The sequence below is a fragment of the Crotalus tigris genome, unplaced genomic scaffold (assembly GCF_016545835.1).
Source record: "Crotalus tigris isolate CLP2741 ecotype Arizona unplaced genomic scaffold, ASM1654583v1 scf7180000024436.1354646, whole genome shotgun sequence".
NCBI classification, from domain to species: Eukaryota; Metazoa; Chordata; class Lepidosauria; order Squamata; family Viperidae; genus Crotalus; species Crotalus tigris.
Window position 1 is genome coordinate 1,253,841 of NW_024100605.1, and position 18,398 is coordinate 1,272,238.

General features: G+C 40.0%; 1 protein-coding gene across 1 annotated transcript in view; it reads right to left on the bottom strand.

The window, feature by feature from the left end:
- The window catches only part of LMNTD2 (lamin tail domain containing 2), a 56,251-nt gene extending 44,169 nt beyond the window's left edge, over positions 1–12,082 (bottom strand). Inside the window, exons 1-2 of the mRNA XM_039331236.1 lie at positions 12,000–12,082; positions 413–607 (exon numbers count right to left, since the gene is read on the bottom strand). Of these exons, the coding sequence (XP_039187170.1) occupies positions 413–607; positions 12,000–12,082 (278 nt within the window). The remainder of the gene's footprint in view (positions 1–412; positions 608–11,999) is intronic.
- Positions 12,083–18,398: the final 6,316 nt, after the last annotated feature.

An 18,398-nucleotide genomic window follows, 5' to 3' on the forward strand; every position in this document is an offset into this window, starting at 1 on the left:
TGGGTCCAACTAATCCCTGTCCATAATCATACACTATTCTATGGGCTAACAGATATGAGCTGCAAAAATCCAAATGCTCAATAATGGTACATCAGATCTTTGCAGTCCAGAGCTGATAGTCCTAGCTAGGCTATAATATGGTTTAGTTTTGGAATATGGGTTACTGGGTGAATCTGGCCTCTGTAGATAGCAAACCAGTTTCTGGCTGAGTTTGATATAACATTATCCAACAGTGGTTTACTCAACAAAGTATGACACAGCTTAGTGCAATGTGTGAACCCACATGGATGATGATAAGATGAGCTTGCTGATGCCAAAAGATACATGCCGATTTCAACATTACTGATAAGAAACCATGTTACTGATTAGTGCTGCGAATGTTTGAAAGAATCAGTAGGTGGATAATGCTTACTTCTTAGACTGTGAAGAAGCAGCAGAGTTTTCTTCACTTCGGTTTTCAGTCCCAGGGTAGAATATCATGCTGACCCTGGTGATGTAGGGTTTCTCGTTTTCTTCCCACTGTACATCAAGTTTGTTAGTATCATCTCCATCTTTTTCTTTTTGAAGTTCTTCTTCAGCCTTCAAAAGAAGACTTGTCCTTTTTTCCCTTGGATTAAAAAAACAACATGAAATGTATGGCTTTACTATAGGTATTCTGACTTTCTTCAACTGAGTGTCCTTCAGCTGTTGTGGATTATACAAGGAACTGTCTTTTCTCAGTAGTTTCTCCCTATGCAATCCAATCCAACATGTTGAGCATGGTTCAGGTCCCATCATCCAAAGAATGTCAGTTGAAAGGGACTGGAAGATGGGCCTTTTCTGGAGGAGCCCCTCTCCTTTGCAACATCCTTCCTTCAGAGAAGTATGGTCCCAACCCTGTTGGCCTTTTGTAAGGTTTTAAAAACTTGGTTATGTAGCTGGGCCTGGGGCCCCAAGGATGCCATTTCTTGGCTTTCTTGACAATTGTTATGATAATTTTCTTGGCAGCTGCATATATTTATTTTGTACTGTTTTTAATTGTTTTAAAACTATTTACCACTCAGAGTCCCTTAGCTGAAACGGGCAGCTGTAAAAAATTATTTAATTAATTAATTAAAAACAAAATACTCTGGATTTGCAAAATCTTTGGAAAGAAATTCAGGAAAGTCAAACAAAAATCAGAAAATACACCCTTAATGTAAGCTTGGCAAGAAAGTTCTCTGAACATTTGTCGGTAGCTGCCAATTTTCTATTATGGATTCCTTTTTTTAAAAAAAAAAATCATATGACCCCATTCCCAGTTTTATTATTATTTACATGTATTTCTTTCCAAGGTTTTCGCAGAATGGGTTGGAAAATTCTATATCAGAATTGATTTCACTGAAAAACATAGAACCACAGAATCATAGGATGGGAACGGACATTGGAGGTTTTTTTAGTCCCTCAATATATGAGCTAGAATTCCTTAAGAGTTTTAATAACATTTCCCACTAATTAAATAGCAACTGTTTTTCTATCACACAATCATCTCACATGATAGTATGAACATGCTCAAGACAAGATTTTGCAATAAAGACTTCAATAATGCATAGAATGAGATTTGCCAAATGTCCAAGCTAGATTCCTGAAGACCCTGGAATTAAATTGCTAACATCTGATGGTAAACAGAACAGGCAACAGACATTTTTTTGTTTATAAAATAGGGATAGACATATTTTTGCTTCTTTGATTATATAAAGACTATTGACAAAATTACAACAGCCTTTTGCTAGCTCTTAAAAACATTAGGATATTTGGCTACCATATCTGCCTATAAAATAATACGTTGACTAGGACCAATACTTAGAAGAAAATAGGGAACAACAAAACGATTCAAAATTGGGAAAGGAGTGTGCTACAGTTCTATACTGATACCTTTTTAAATGTATATGCAGAATATATATATTGACAAACATTAGCCTATAAGTAATAGAACTGGACTTCAAATTGCTAAGAGACATCTCAATCAGCTCGAATATGTTGATAATACTGCTTTGGTAATGAAAAGAGAAGAAAACCCAAAACTACTAAAAGTGAAAAAAATGTTCAAAACCAGGGCTGTTCAGAATTAAAACAATAACAACCTAATATTGTATCTATATCAACGTCAACACAAACAGATGAAGGAACAGAAGATTTTATGTTCCTAGGTTCAAAAATTCACAGAGATTCTGTTAGTAGCCATGAAATCAAAAGACTTCTATTATGAGAGGTTTAGGCAAAATATTAAACTGCAGAGATATTACATTGACCAAGGTGTCAGTCAAGGCAATGATTTTTCTAGTTGTAACAGCTGTGAAATCTGGTGTATTTGAAATCCTGAAAGAAGACAAATTTAAGCTTCTGAATTGTGGTGCTAGAGAAAATTGTTAAGAATATTTGGGCCACACTCACAATTCATACACCAGTAATGAATTGGATGCATTAAGAACAAAATTAAAGCTTAAATATTTTGGGGCATGTAATACAAACTGTTAAGTCCTCGAGTTAATGGCGAAAGAAGAACACACATTCTGGAGCCAACAACTGCTTTATTCTTTTCTGCTCACTTCAACACAACTCTGAGGCTCGCAGGCCTCTCTCACACTAAATAGAATCCCTGGGCAAAAAGGTTACAAGAGATGGCGCGCTTTCGCGCCTTGCGCATGCATGCAGGCTGATGCCACTTAGTCTGGTCCCGGGCAGCTTGCAACAGCCTGGGACCATAGCAACGTCCCCAGATAAAACTTAATCAACTTATACAGATAGGTATACGCGACCTCACAAAGGAACATGGTGTGCTATTCATATTGAACTGCACATATTGTTGAAGCTACTTCATAGCCACTCTATAACATAGTACTGTGCTATTGTTTTGGAATTGAGTGTCCAATACCCACAATTCCAACTCCCCCAAGTAGTAGGTACCTCTCTCATTTCCCTTGGCTTGACAGCAACTTCACATAATCTCCAAGGTGTTTGGGAGGTCTTCTAACTCGCTGTGACCTCCTCAGATTTTGAGAACACCCTTGACCTTCCTGTGTAGTTATTGTAGTGGAGTTGCCCCCTCTTTGTTTCCCTGGTGGTCCCCGTGACCTGGGTTCTGTTGCCTGGTCTGCTTGCTTGGCCACCGGGCTTGACAGACCAGGGCTTTGCTCCATACTGTACCTGGTTGATCTGCCTGAGTGTAGGCTATCGAGACCCTCTACGTCCCACTCAGTATTTTGTGGTTCTATGGTATTCTCCAACTCCACAATGGACCTATCATGGGAACATAGTCCCTCACTCCCAAGCCCAGTAGATGGGTTGTTTGGGGTCTCTGCAGTGCCTCAGTATTCTATTGCCCCCCATTCAGTGCTGGAGGTACCAGAATCAGGATTTGCCTCTCTGTCTACCCCCTTGTTTACTGACTTCCTTTTGGGAGCAATTACAGCATTTGGCCAGTTTGTTTGAGTAGATGCCAGTTCTCTGGTGTGATTTGGGTTGTTTGGATGCTCCCGGTTATTCTCCCTGTGTAGAGTGCTGTATTGGGGTTGTGAATAGTGTGAGTACCCCCTGAGTGACTCCCTGGCTGGAGTAAGTAATGGTGAATGCATTATTCCTTGTTCCCATGAATTCCTGTTAGGTACACTTGCGGAACCTTGGGAGGGGCCTTCCTCTGCCTCTCCATTTGCCCCTGACTGCTGACAGTACCCTTCCCTTTGCACACAATGATCCCCCTCCCCTGGAGAAAACCCAGGAGTGGAAGAGGAAGAGTCCAGTTTCGTACACAGCTGATTGATATGCTGCTGAAGGACGCGGCCATCGTCTAGAGACACCTCGTAGGACAAGGGACCAGTGACCTTGCAGACCACAGCCAGAACCCACAGGTGACCGGGCCCATAGTTCTGGGTCCATACCGGGGCACCCACTTGCAAACACCTTGGTGCCCTTGGTTGCGAAACCCGAGGCGCCACTCTGTTCGGGTGCAACCTGTCAAGTTTGGTGATCAGTCTGCGCTCCCAGTGAAGTTCTGCAGGGCTCTTCCCAGTGGAAGTACACGGTGTGGTGCGGTAAGCAAGAAGAAAATCTGCCAACCTGTGATGCCAGTCACCGTAAGTCAATTTCTTGAGGGCATCTTTGGTGATGCGCACCATCCCTTCAGCCATACCATTGGTGGAAGGGTGGAAAGGGGCCGAAGTCGCATGATGGATCATGTTGGCCTGCAGAAAAGCCTGGAACTCAGAAGAAGTGAATTGAGGACCGTTATCTGAAACCAGAACATCTGGAAGGCTGTGTGCAGCAAAAATTCCTCTTAATACCTGAATGGTCTTGGCAGTAGTAGTGGAGGAAACAGGAACAACTTCCAGCCACTTTGAAAGGCTATCAACAAGGACCAAGAAGAATTTCCCCTGAAAGGGCCCAGCGTAATCTATATGAACTCTAGACCAAGGTGATTGTGTTTCCTCCCACCTATGCACAGGGGCCTGAGGCATTTCTGGCCATGAACGCTGGCACAAGTGGCATCCATGCACCTGGGCCTCTATATCCTTGTCTAACCCTGGCCACCATAAATGGCTGCGTGCAAGTGCTTTCATCCTGAAAATGCCAGGATGACCCTCATGGACAGAAACCAAGATCCTAGGTCTCAATGAGGTAGGAATAACTACTCTGCTGCCCCACAACAGGCAACCCTCAAAAGTGGATAACTCATGCTCCTTGAGCCAGAAACTTTGGAACTCCGTACCTGGACTCCTCTCAGGCCATCCAGATAAAACCCATGAAAGCACACGTGCAAGTGTTAGATCTGTGGCCGACTCTGCAGCCACATCTCTGGCATTTAGGGGAGATTCAGGCAATGCCTGAATGGAGAGAATATTGATGGCAGGAGCAGGGTCTGCTTCTACCAGCTTCAGAGGTAATCTGCTTAGACCATCAGCATGGCCCATGTCTTTACCAAGTTTGTGAATCAGTGAATAGTCATAAGCTGACAAAAAAATAGACCACCTCAGCATTCTGGGAGAGATAATATGGGGGGTTTGTTTGTTAGTTGTAAACAACCCCAGCAGAGGCTTATGGTCAGTGTAGACCGTGAAATGTCAGCCATATAAAAAATCATGGAATTTTTTTAATTCCTGCTACTATGGCCAATGCTTCCCTGTCTATTTGAGCGTAATTATGCTCAGCAGAGGATAGAGTTCTGGAGTAATATGCTACAGGAACCTGAGTTCCATCAGACCTCAAATGGCTAAGTACAGCTCCCACCCCATAAGGGGATGCATCACAAGCGATGCAGACAGGTAGGTTTTCATTGAAATGTGCAAGCACATCATTGGATGTAAGCAAGGCCTTGACCTCATTGAAGCTCTTTTCGTGGACTTGGGACCACTGCCAGACTGCCTGCTTGTCTAAAAGCCTATGTAGCAGTTCTGCTACAGCAGCTTTGTTAGGTAGGAAAGCGTTGTAAAAATTCAAGAGACCTAGGAAAGCCTGCAATTAACTTTTAGACTTAGGGCTAGGAGCCTGCTGTATAGCTTTTAATTTAGATTCAGCAGGGTGAATACCCTGGGCATCTATTCTGAATCCCAAAAAATCTGTAGAAGTGACTCCTATCTTACATTTATCTTTTTTAAGTTTTAGGCCTGTTCTTCGGAAACGAAGCCAAACAGCCCTCAATCTCTCTGCTAAATTCTGAGTAGATTCTCCAGCAATAAGGACATCATCAAAATAGGGGCAAACCCCAGGAATACCTCTGAGTGTGTTCTCCATGATACTTTGGAATATTCCAGGGGCTACATTTACTCCAAATTGCAGTCTCTTGACTTTGAATGCACCTTTATGAGTTACAATAGTCTGTGCTTCAGCAGCAGCTTCATCAACAGGTAACTGTTGATATGCCTGTGCCAGATCTAGCTTTGCAAAAACTCGCCCTCCTTTGAGGGAGGCCAAAATATGGCTGACTACAGGTACAGGGTATGCATGCTGTTGCAGTGCCTTGTTTAATGTGCATTTGTAGTCTGCACATATGCGTATGTCCCCATTAGCCTTGAGAGGCGTAACTATGGGGGTTTCCCATGGACTTGAATCTACAGGTTCCAAAATACCTTGCTGGATCAATTTATCCAGTTCAGCATCAATTTTCCCTTTAAGTGCAAAAGGTACTCTCCTTGCTTTAACCCTAATGGGTATGATGGTAGGGTCAAGATTCAAGGAAACTGGAGGCCCTTTGTAAGACACAAGTTGTGGACTAAATACATCTGCAAACTCCTTGCTGAATTCTGCTAGGCCCAATGTTTGCAAATTGTGCAGCCCTGTAACCTGGATTCCCAAGGCCTCAAACCAATCGAGTCCTATAAGACTCGTTCGTTCACCCCCCACCACCAATACATCCAATGGACCTTCAAAATCCTTGTGCTGTACTGTAAGGGTGGCCTCCCCCTTTACACACACCTTGGAACTTTGAAAGTCTGTTAAGATTATATTGGATGGCCTAAGTTTGGCCTGGAACCCACTACTGTTGCAAATCTTCCTAAATGTATGAATGGAAATGATTGAAAGAGCAGACCCAGTGTCCAGCTCCATAACCAAGGGAACTCCTTGCAACCTCACCTTAAGTGACAGCTTCTTTTTAAGTGGTTTGTGTGTGCCTGTTCTGCAAATACTTCTGCGTGATGCATAGAAATCCACCCTGTTTTGGCTGGGGACCCTGGTACCTTTCAGACGCAATTCTTTTCAAGGTTGTGCCTTCTGGCGACCCAGACAGATGGATGCTATGTGGCCTTGCCTGCCACACGCTCTGCAGATTGCAGAACGGAACCTGCAGTCGGCCCTCTTGTGGCGACCTCCACACCCAAAGCATTAGGACGCAGCTGGGGCTTTTTCTTTGCTTTCCTTCTGTTTCCTTTCCTTGAACGGGTAAAGATGATCCACCTCATCTTCAGGATCTTCCTCTGAGCCTTCTTGGACACCCTCATGGTGCACGGAAACTGCTTCTGGATTGTTCCTGATGGGCCGCATGTTCTTGACCGCCCCGCCTGCTGCCTCCTCAGCTGTGACCTCTCTCAAGGCATCTTGGAATGAGATATCTTCCTTTGCAAAGAGTCTCTGTTGCAAGTCTCTGTTCCTTAAACTGCATACAAAATGGTCTCTCAGCCTTTCTTCTATGTCTTTAAATTCACAGGGCTTGGCTGCTCTTCTCAAGACTGCAGTGAATTCTTTGGCTAATTCACCTGCTCTCTGATCCCTCTGTTCAAACGTGTGTCTCCACGCAGTGACAGACAGCTTGGGCTGAAAATGTTCCTTTAATAACTTCTTTAAGTCTGTATACGTGACAGACTCTAGAGGAGCAGGGGCTGCCAAATTTTCTGCAATTTCAAACACATCTTGACCACAGACACAGAGCAAAGTTGCAGCCTTCAAGCCATCTTCTCTAACTTGATTCACTCTAAAGTAATTTTCTACTCTAGCGACATAAGACTCCCATCTTTTGGGGTGAGCAACGTCGAATTCGGACAACCGCCCTATCTTCGCCATCCTTACTTCTATTTTTAGGAAGGGGTCTATCAGCCAGCTTACCTCCAGCGACGCTGTACTGGCAGGCCAGATGCTGAATTTAACGCCGTCTCCTTTTTCTCAAGGACTCCTTGGGTAAGTCTTACAAGTCTTCTTCTTTCAGCTTGCAAGCCATCCCATCTTCGTCGCCACTGTTAAGTCCTCAAGTTAATGGCGAAAGAAGAGCACACATTCTGGAGCCAACAACTGCTTTATTCTTCTTCTGCTCACTTCAACACAACTCTGAGGCTCGCAGGCCTCTCTCACACTAAATAGAATCCCTGGGCAAAAAGGTTACAAGAGATGGCGTGCTTTCGCGCCTTGCGCATGTGCGCAGGCTGGTGCCACTTAGTCTGGTCCCGGGCAGCTTGCAACAGCCCAGAACCATAGCAACGTCCCGAGCCTGCTTTTGCAGGCTCAGGACACAACACAAACCAAGAGTCATTGTTGAGGATCCTATATCATGGAACAATTGAAGGCAATCAGAAAAGAAGCTGACAAGGAATAAGATGGGCAAATATTATCACTGATATCAGAAGGACGAGCTGACAAGAACTCATAGAAGCAGTTATCAATAGATAATGCTGGTGTAGTAAACATGACTACAAAATATCTTAATTACCTTAACAATGTCAGTATCATGCCTAGAATGTTTTATAAATAGGCACTGTGAATGCTATCTATAATCATCCATCCATCATCCATTATCCATCCATCTATCTATCTATCTATCTATCTATCTATCTATCTATCTATCTATCTATCTATCATCTGCATTTGATATCTTTCTGATTTCTGTTTATTGCATTCCAATATTCTGTCTACATTATCTCATAATTCTATCTCTTCCTATGCCTGTTAAGTTATACATTTATGATAGGAGTGGATAAAGTGCAGCTTCTTTAACAGCCATGTTTTGGGGGGTTTTCTCAGAGGCCAGAAAGGCAACCAAAATATGACAGAAAATCTCTGAAAACTGAGGCATGATTTCCTAGGATTTCTGCTACGAAATAAAATTTTAAATTTTGACTGTTTGCAGGACTCAGTCAGCCCCCAGATTCTAGCCTTGCCAATTTATCTCCCACCATTTTAATCCCAACCCACTCACCATTTAACCTCACCTGCAAAAGTGTGGTTGCTTAAGCCAAAAGGCTGCCTGACCATGATTTGTGCTATAATAAATAGGTAGAGTGCTATAAGGTTCTTACTGCATGTTAAGAAACAATATATTTGACACTGGCAATCCCAAATATATTCCATGAATTTTCAGTAATTAGTTTTTAGCTATTGCTTTGAGAACCCTAACAATACCAGACACATCTTATACATGCTTTAAAATGCCAGAGTATACCAGTGAGTTGACAACTGCAAAATATACAGTATAATCACTGTAACTAAATATGTTCAAAAATCTGTTTAAGGCTGCAATCTGATAATTGCTGAACTAAGTTGTCTCCCATTTTTATTTCTTGTAGGTAGTGAGTGAAAAACAAGGATTACCTTCACATAACTGTTGCATCATTTTTTTAAAAAAATGTCACACAGAGTCTAGATATATTCATGTTATAGCAATAGAAATGAAACCTGTTAAAAATAGTTTGTATGGAATCTTCCTTCCCCTCCCCATTGTCTGCCATGGGATTTTAAACCCAAAATAGTGTCTGGGTTGTGTTTCTCCCAAATAAAGTGTTCCTTTTATCCCCTGCCCTTCAACTCACATTTTATGGCTGCTGTTGCCCCTTGCAGAGGATGCACTAGAGGCTTTGTGATGCAAGTCCCATTGCTTACATCTCTGTCCCAGAGTCCTAGGAAGGTCTTTGTTGAGGTCACCATGGTAACATAAGAAAACGGAGGGGAACCAATGAAATCTGTAGCAAGGAAGGAGACTGCAAGAACCCTATTTAGAAGGGATTTAGGCCCCTCCTGGAAAGCAGAACCCACAGGAGGAATTAAAATCTTGAGCTGTTAGGCTGATTGAACCATTGGTAAGTAAATGACACTGGTGAATTATTAGTTCTTGCTCATATGTCTATGGAGATTCTCAGTCATCCAGGTCATAGTTATCCCAAAGATGCTTTTTCATGAGGCAACTGGACTTTCTTGTTTTTCTTTGATGACGTTTTGCTTCTCATCCAAGAAGCTTCTTCAGCTCTGACTGGATGATCAGACACCTATTCATGGAGTTTAGAGACAATCATTCGCTTCATTTGGGATCCCTCAAGACCCAGGTTTGCATGCAGTGGGCATGCAGTGCCCTCGGCTTCATATATGATGAAATGATGCCATGAGCATTAAAAAGATGTGACTGCTGGACCTGTGGGCTCATTCACATGTATGGAGTTTGACCAAATGCATGGTAAACGTGAATGTCTTAATCCAGTCAGAAGAGAAATCCTAGAAAAGAAAGAGTCTTTCATATGTTAATGTGTGTATAACTATTTTAGTAAAGTTTAATAATGTATTAAAGGTATGGTAAGTACTGCAAGAATTTTTATACTATATAAACCATTTTAAAAAGTAATATATGGGTTTATTTATAAATATTTGGAATGAGGTAAAATTTATCCAGTCAGGGATTCCAAAGAATTTCAAAAGGATCTCTCTAGGTATGATTGATACATTTTGATACAGAAGATCCAGCCTTCCCATTCATTAATGGGATCTGTGTGGCTATGATTGATCAGGAAGGGGATCTTGGAATGACAGTGGATATATTTCAAAACAAAAACATCAACGTAAGTTGTAGCTGTTCTAAAAATGGAAAATTCCATGCTTGGAATTGATACATGAAGCATGGAAAATAATAAAGTCAAGATAGCAATAACATTGTAAAAATCTACGGTGCGGCAATATTTGGAGTATGGTTTCTGTTCCAATCACCCAGAGTGATGGAAAAAGTATAAAGCACGGCAACAAAAATAATGAACATATTTCCTTGTGAGGCCTGAGGCTTTTTAACTTGAAGGAAAGGTAGGCAAATGAGGCACAATACAAATGTGTAACACATGACTGATGGATTGAGGGCTATCAAGTTGGTATTGATTCCTCCCATTCAAACCAAGGACTAAAGGTGTCTGTGGGTTCACAAAGGGTAGGAAGAAGGTAACAGAATAGTACAAAAAAGAAAGTGTTAAACTATCTTTCTCAGAATAACAGGAGCATCTCAAGGCTATTAAAATGGGATTCTTCCTATTTACATGGGATGGGATTTTTCAGTTACATCCAGTACTTTTTTTGTAAAAAAAAAAAAAAAAAGTGCCGGAACTCACACGTCATACAACCCGCCTTGCCTACCCTACAAGGTTCCATCCAAAAACGGTGCTGGAACTCCGTTCTGGGCGTTCTATGAGAAAAAAAGCCCTGGTTAAATCATTTTTGCTTAATCAAGGCTGGTTTAAGAACAAGCTTGGAAAACTTGGCTGGATTCCCCAAGGCAAATAGTTTTGCTGAGCTTGCAGGTCAACATGTCATACTGATAAAGCAGCCAAGGTAACACATTATTGAGAGTTAGTTGTTCAAAACAGGGGTTTAAGTCTGCAGCCAATGTGCAAATTTAAAGACAACAGCCTAAATTGATTTTTAAAAATGAATTATTCCTACACCTTATTTAACTCTTTTCTCATCAGTCCATAAAATGAATGCTGTGCCAATATCACATATAGTGTTTTACCATTTCTCCCTATTGTCCAGTTTAGGCTCTACCCCTTCTATATTCAGATATTCTATTAGATGCACTCACATAACATGCTGCTGCCCACTTTGCTTGTCAAAGTGAATATATGTGCTGTTATCCTGTTCCTCTCTCATGTGGCTCCTTAACTTAAAATGGGTTTATTGTGGTTAAAGAGGTTGTCCAGACTCAGATTAGATCAGGAGTAGGCAACCTTGGCTCTTTTATGACTCGTGGACTTCAACTCCCAGAATTCCTGAGCCAACACAGCTCCCTTCTGGGAGTTGAAGTCCACGAGTCATAAAAGAGCCAAGGTTGCCTACTCCTGGACTAGGTCAATTAAATGTGCAAACCACAGTGTTACAATGTTTCCCATATTATCAAATTATCACAATTTACTGCCTCTTCCTCCTCCTCTAAATTGCCACCAAACTTCCCTATCTGCATTTTATTGCAATCTCCTAGAACTCGCTCCTTCTAATTCTATATTCGACCATTTTCAATCTGGCTTCTACTTCAGTACTTCATTAAAACTTACGCAAGTGCTGCAATGTTACTAAAAAGTTCTCCTTTGGATACACACTTCTCTTTTCCCATCAATAGAGTTGATAACTCTGTTGCACAATTTTTCTTTTTTTTGCCCTGGAGCATCTGTTCTTAATCCGATGCCTTCCAGTTTTGTTAGAGGACAACTTCCAGAATTCCTAGACACCCTGGTTGTTGACTTGTTGCATCTATAAGGTCCAGGATAGAAAAAGCCGTTCTAGAATTTCTGGAACTGTAATCTCAGTTTATTACTCACAGATTGAATTGACTATTCTGTAGGAGGAATCCCTTTGCTTCTCTTTTACTCTCCACATATTGCCTTTCATCTCTGTTTCTCATGGTGTTCAATATGACTTGTTTTCAATAGTTTCTAAAAATTTCTAGAACTTTTTGTGTTTCCTTTTAAGAATCCTTTCCTTTATGTTTCTTTGTGTTTTTTTTTCATCCTGCAAAAAATCTATGGCCTTGAGTGGCTTGGGTTTTTCATTTTCCCTATCCTCTGATCAATCTATTACTAGATTATATTATTCCTGCCTTTGCACACTTACAAAACGAAAGAGAAATGAACATTTTGTGAGAAATGAACAGAGTAGGGTCAAAAAATTCCCATGCTTTTAGATGCGAGTTTGATGGAACGGCTAAGATGAAGGTCTTGAAACAAAGAGGCTGTGAATTCTAGTCCTATGGAAGCCGTCATCTTCAGCCCAATCTACTTCACAGGGTTGTTGTGGGGAAAACAGAGAAGGCAACACAATGTACTCTGCCTTGACTGGTACAAAATGAAAACATCTAATAAATAAATAAAAAATTCAGTTAAAATTTCATTATAGAAGGTGCCAGTTTGGCCTAGCAGTTAAGGCACCAGGCTAGAAATCAGAAGACTGGGTTCTAATTCTGCCTTAGGTATGAAAGCCAGATGGGTGACCCTGGGCCAGTTACTTTGTCTCAGCCCAACCCATCTCACAAACCTAGGAGGAGGGAGAAATATTAGATATGTTTGCCACCTTGCATTGTTCACAAAAATAATAAAGGTGGTATATACATACATGTACACATATGTATATAAACCTTCCTCAGCATAACTTGCAATGTTTGTAGACTATGCAAAAAAACCTGTGTGCCACTCATTTCATATTTGCTTGAAATTAGATCCTGTCAGTGCAGAAACAGCCTAATTTCAAGCAGCAACTTCAGTCATCTAGCCATGCATAGATTTATTGGTTTGTAAATTTTTTTTCTTGCCATCTTTTCCTTTGCTATGGAATTTGCTACATGCTACCGTGTGGTCTTGGTTGATCTTGAAAAAAGTTAATGAGGGTCAGATCCAGGTAGCACTTTGAAAAGAGATCACCAAAGGGTTTGTGTTATACTGAGAAACTGAAAAGAAAAAAATGTAGGAAGAAGGGGATGGTAGGGTGTCCATTGGGGCGGGGTATCTGTGTGTGTCAAAAAAGTCAAGATGATGGTTGCCACAGTGTGATTGAAAACCTCTGTATGCATATTGTTATGCACATTAGCAAGGAGCAGAGCTTCAATCCCATTATTGCAACCACCTCCCATAAATGCCCTAGGGTGATGGCAAACTTATTTCCGGAGCTTCAATAACTGCTAAGGATACCATATGGACTATGTCCAGATACTTAATTAGATTTGGGACTTTATTCAAGATATTTTTTACCTTTCATTCTTCTTGTATATGTGGTCTGTAAATGTCCAAATACAGTACGGTATACCAGGAAAAGGAAAGAGTTTCATTTTGAAATGGCAGCACAAATTGCTGGTTCAGGTTTAAATTAATTTTCATGCCGTGCTATATGGTTCAACAATGATCTCCTTAATAAACCACAGTTGGATGGGTTCCCAGAAGAAAACCACAATGTGTGAGTTCATGTATCATCTAAGCCAAAGTCAAACAACCAAGTTATGGCTTAATACAAGGTAATCCTACACATTTCAGAAATTGCCCATTAGAATATGTTAGGTTGTTTCCCAAAATTTGTATGGGTAAAGATAATCCCCAAGACTCCTACATCATGTCCTTATTCTTCTTTTATTTAGTATTTTATGATCTTTATCTTCTTAGCTGAACTAAGGCATGTTGATCTAATGCTAAGGTTTAACTTTGCTTCTTTATACTTCTCCTTTAATCTTAGAAAATACAACAAAGCATATTTGCAGCAGGTTGTCATTTGCTTCACATTTGACTTGAATACTACTTTATCCCCTTTTGTGTTTACGACAATGGAGCATTAATCGTTCCTTTAATGATCACAGATTTTCACATTAATAATTTGAGTTGGTTACGCAGTGCTAGGAAGCCAATGCAATCTTAATGGGGAATCTTAACTCTTGGGTGTAGGACTATTGTTATTTATTTAAATAAGAAAAATGTGATGTTGGATTTGTAGGAGGTGAGGAATTGCAGAACACTTGTACAGCACACATTCTTCATCTCTTCTATATAATGAGCCAAGAAAGCTGGCATTTAGCCTCCTAAAAATATCAGTGTTGTTTTCTTTTTTCCTTGTTGCAAATAAATGCTAGAGAGTGTGGAAGCAGATCTGCACGTTCTATTCCAAACACAACACCAAAAGAGGCAATATCTTTATAAGCCAATTGGTTCTGTAGAAAATTGCTGCAAGCTTTCAAGTTTCAAGAACTCTTCATCAGGCAAAGAGAGAGAGACAGTGGGAGGAAATGCCAGATTGCATTCTTAAATAAATTGATGCCGAGTCTTCAGATACACAAATTAAACTGCATTATTCACAGATCTGGAGACCACTAAGTTGGGGGCAGCCATTGTTTTTGCTTGGAATTCAGAATGTCTTTCTTACATGTACACAAACACATATGCACACACAAGCACCCCATTCTTTTTATTATTATTATTATTATTATTACTATTATTAGTTTTCTATCATTATACTTCATTAGTGCTTGATAAACATCGTATTATCTGGGTTACTTTTTGTTTTGCTTAGTAATACAAATTATATTCCTAGTCTCTACACCGTTTTTCCAGCCACGGATAAAATAAATTCCATGTCTGAAAATATTCTGAATCTTCTTTCTCTTTCATCCTCAGCGTGAGTCTGTCCATTTCAACACAGTCCAGTATCTTCTTAATTATCTCTTCATCTGATGGTGTTTCTTCCTTCTTCCAGTGCTGAGCAAACACAATCCTTGCTACTAGAAGCATCCCATTCTAAGGCATTATTTGGACACTCTTTCCCATAGGCTGAAGGATAAATAGAAATTAAAATAATTAAGAAATATCTAGGATTGCACTGCTTATTCATCCGTACACTATTCAGACCACAATAGCTGGGTCCACACATTCGCTAGCTTTGCTTATGCAACAGACTAAGTCCAAACAACATAAACCACTTTATGGCTTAATGTGTTGTTCTAGTCATTATTCACTAGGGATATTCACTATTCCCTGTAGTTAGACAATACAGCTTTTTTTTTAAAATAGTAAGATAGAAAACTCTTATTGCAGTCCAACGATTTCAGTTTCACTCTGGCTACCATCCACTTCCCATGATTCTATTTAATTTCAGTAATAGCAATTAAGATGATGTGTAATAGGCTTATATTTCTCTTTGACTCTTAGGAATTTATCCCTGGAGAAAGAGTGATGTGTTTTGTTCCTTTTTAACATTATCCAGACATTTTGCTATCTTATGACTGCAGAGGAGACAACACTCAGTGCTTTTCATGTAAGTAAAGCTATTTTATTCCCCCACCCCTGTCCCCACCCGATATAAATAAAATTTATGAATTGCTTATAACAGTAATTTTGTCTTAGCTGGAAATTAAATGAACAGCAACATTACTCTTTCCTTCCATATATTTTAATTGTGCAAATAGCACACAACGTGTGGAGTGCTATTTAGAAAATGAGAACACAAAATCCAAGTTTCACATCATATTTTGATTCAGTTTTTTTTATGGTAAGCTAAAATGAGTTTGCTGGATATTTTTTAAAATGCCTTCATTAGACATATGTAGGCATTTATTTGTGTGCAATGCTTTGGGTTTTGATGCAGAATTTTTTTAAAAAAGGCTGCCCTGCTTGGATAAAATAAGTCAAAACAAATTGTAATGAAAAATGTGTTTTCCAATCAAAAGTCTGTACTGTTCAACCTGCGTCATGCACAGATGTGTTCTTTCCTCCTTGATGCCTGACTTTTAGAGTTCCTAATTACACTTTTGCTTAGTCTTCTGACATATACAATATAAATCTTTAAACAATTACAGTATCTTTTTAATATGTTATGCCATTATAACATATTGTTTCACACTCCATTTGAAAGAACCTTGCACTGGTCAGTTTCTTCTATTGGGGATGTTTTGGGAGAGTTGTTCTAGTTGTGTAACTGGTTTTGATAGATGGTATAGAAAGGTGTTTCTAATACACTTTACTTTGTCAGTTATGTTCTGCATTCTGTTAATGATTTTCTAGAATTCTCAATTCTGATGTTACATTTGTACTAATAACATTACAAAAACATCCAGCGAGGTGTGGTAGTTAGAGCTGAATTAGGAGTCAGGAGACCCAGCTTTTAGTCCACTCTTGGATACAGGAGCCAACTTGGTGACTTTGGGCCAATTAACACCCTCATAATCCTAACAAAATCGGGTTTTGCAATAAGCCAGCAAATCAGTCAACCCCTCAGTGCAGCATGTATAGATAGCGACACTGTGAAAACTAGATGAGCACAGTACAAAAACAAGCACAGTAGACCCAGCAACCATGTGGGACACATGCTAAGGAAAATAATATAAGTAACCAACACTTTCACATCAGTGGAATTCTCTGGTTAATTCTGGTGGCTGAGACATTAGAACAAAATTCTAATGTCCAGTGGGAAAAGATATAGATATAGAATTAAACTTATTAGGTCTGCTGGTCTAGTCCAGGGGTCTACAAACTTAGCAACTTTAAGATGCACAGTACAGGCATGAAAAGTCACAGCTGAAATTATGGAATTTGTTTCTTTTAGCAACCATAGTTACAGCTTGTCAGGAAGTTGTCTAAGGACTGATATGTATTGACAATGGCTAAGGGATCATTTCACATTGTGTAGCAGATAGAAATGGTAAACTACTTTTTATTTATTTAATTTTTACATTTTTTGAACTGCCCATCTCCCTCAGAGATTACAAATAGTCCTCAACTTACAACTGTTCATTTAGTGGTTCAAAATTACAACATCATTGAAAAAAGTGACTTATGACTATTTTTCACACTTACGACTGTTGCAACATCCCCATGGTCACATGATCAAAATTCAGACAGTTGGCTATTGACTCATATTTATGACGGTTGCAGTGTCCTGGGGTCATGTGATCACCTTTTGTGACCGACTGTCAAGTCAATGGGGAAATCAGATTCACTTAACATCTGTGATACTAACTTAACAACTGTAATGATTCACTTAACAACTGTGGCAAGAAAGGTCATAAAATGAGGCAAAACTCACTTAATAAATGTCTTGCTTAGCAACATAAATTTTGTGCTCAGTTGTGGCCATAAGTTGAGGACTACCTATACTATGTTTTACCTAAGAAAACTACATAAATAGAAAATTAAAAGTAATTAATGATATAGTGCCAGATGATGGAACCTTCATGTCTAATGGTGCTCAACATGTTGAGATCCTTTCAGGCTGTTTGTGGCACAACTAGATTAAAGGCTTGGGGACATCTAGTTGCTGATGTTTTTTTCCCCTTCAATCATTTCTGATTCTTGGAGACTGCCTGGATAAATTCCTGTTAGCACATTTTTCATAAATGGTTTGTCATTGCCTCTTTCCTAGGGCTGAGAGAATGTGACTGGTCAAAGGACTGGCTGGTTTTGTGCCTGAAGCAAAACTAAAACTCACTGTCTCTGGGCTTTGGGCCTGATGCCTTAAGTCAGGAGTGGACAATTAATTTTCCTAAGGGGCCACTCCTGTGACCCTGCCCCCCCTTCCAAAGCTCCCCACTCATGTCCCCACCACTGCCACATCTCTTGATGCCACTACCCCACCAGTAATGCTGCTAATGCCTCAGGAGGACAGGGACAGCCAAAAGGCTGGATGTCCATTACACCAAACTAGCTCTCGTTAAAGTCTTTGGGACATCTAGTTGCTGATGTTACCCTAGAGGAAAATCAATTCTGAAGCTGCAGAGTCAGAATTATAGTAGAAACATGGAATATAAGAAGCCTGAACATTGGAAAGCTCAATATAGTGGAAGATGAACTATATCAATTATAAATTGACATCTTGCGTATTAAGCAAATTGAAATGGACTGGAACTGGACTCTTGCAATCAAAAGAACGCACTGTTGCTACTCAGGACATAGAAAACAAGGAACAGCATTGTTTTCATAGTTAAAAAGGATACAGCAAAGACTGTATACTTGGGTACGTTGCAGCCAATAACCAAATATTAATTAGATTTTGCAACCCTTTAATAAATGTTGGTCCAAATTTTGGCCCATTCACTTATGCAGAAAGTGAGAAAGGTGATGAGTGATAAGTCATCTCCATCAGCTCAGTCATAAATCAAGGACTATTGCAAAGTACTCTGTTCAGTCTCATTTCTTTGTTATTGGTATATAAATTAACCTCTTCTAATCTGTTGGTCATTGTGTCATTCTCCA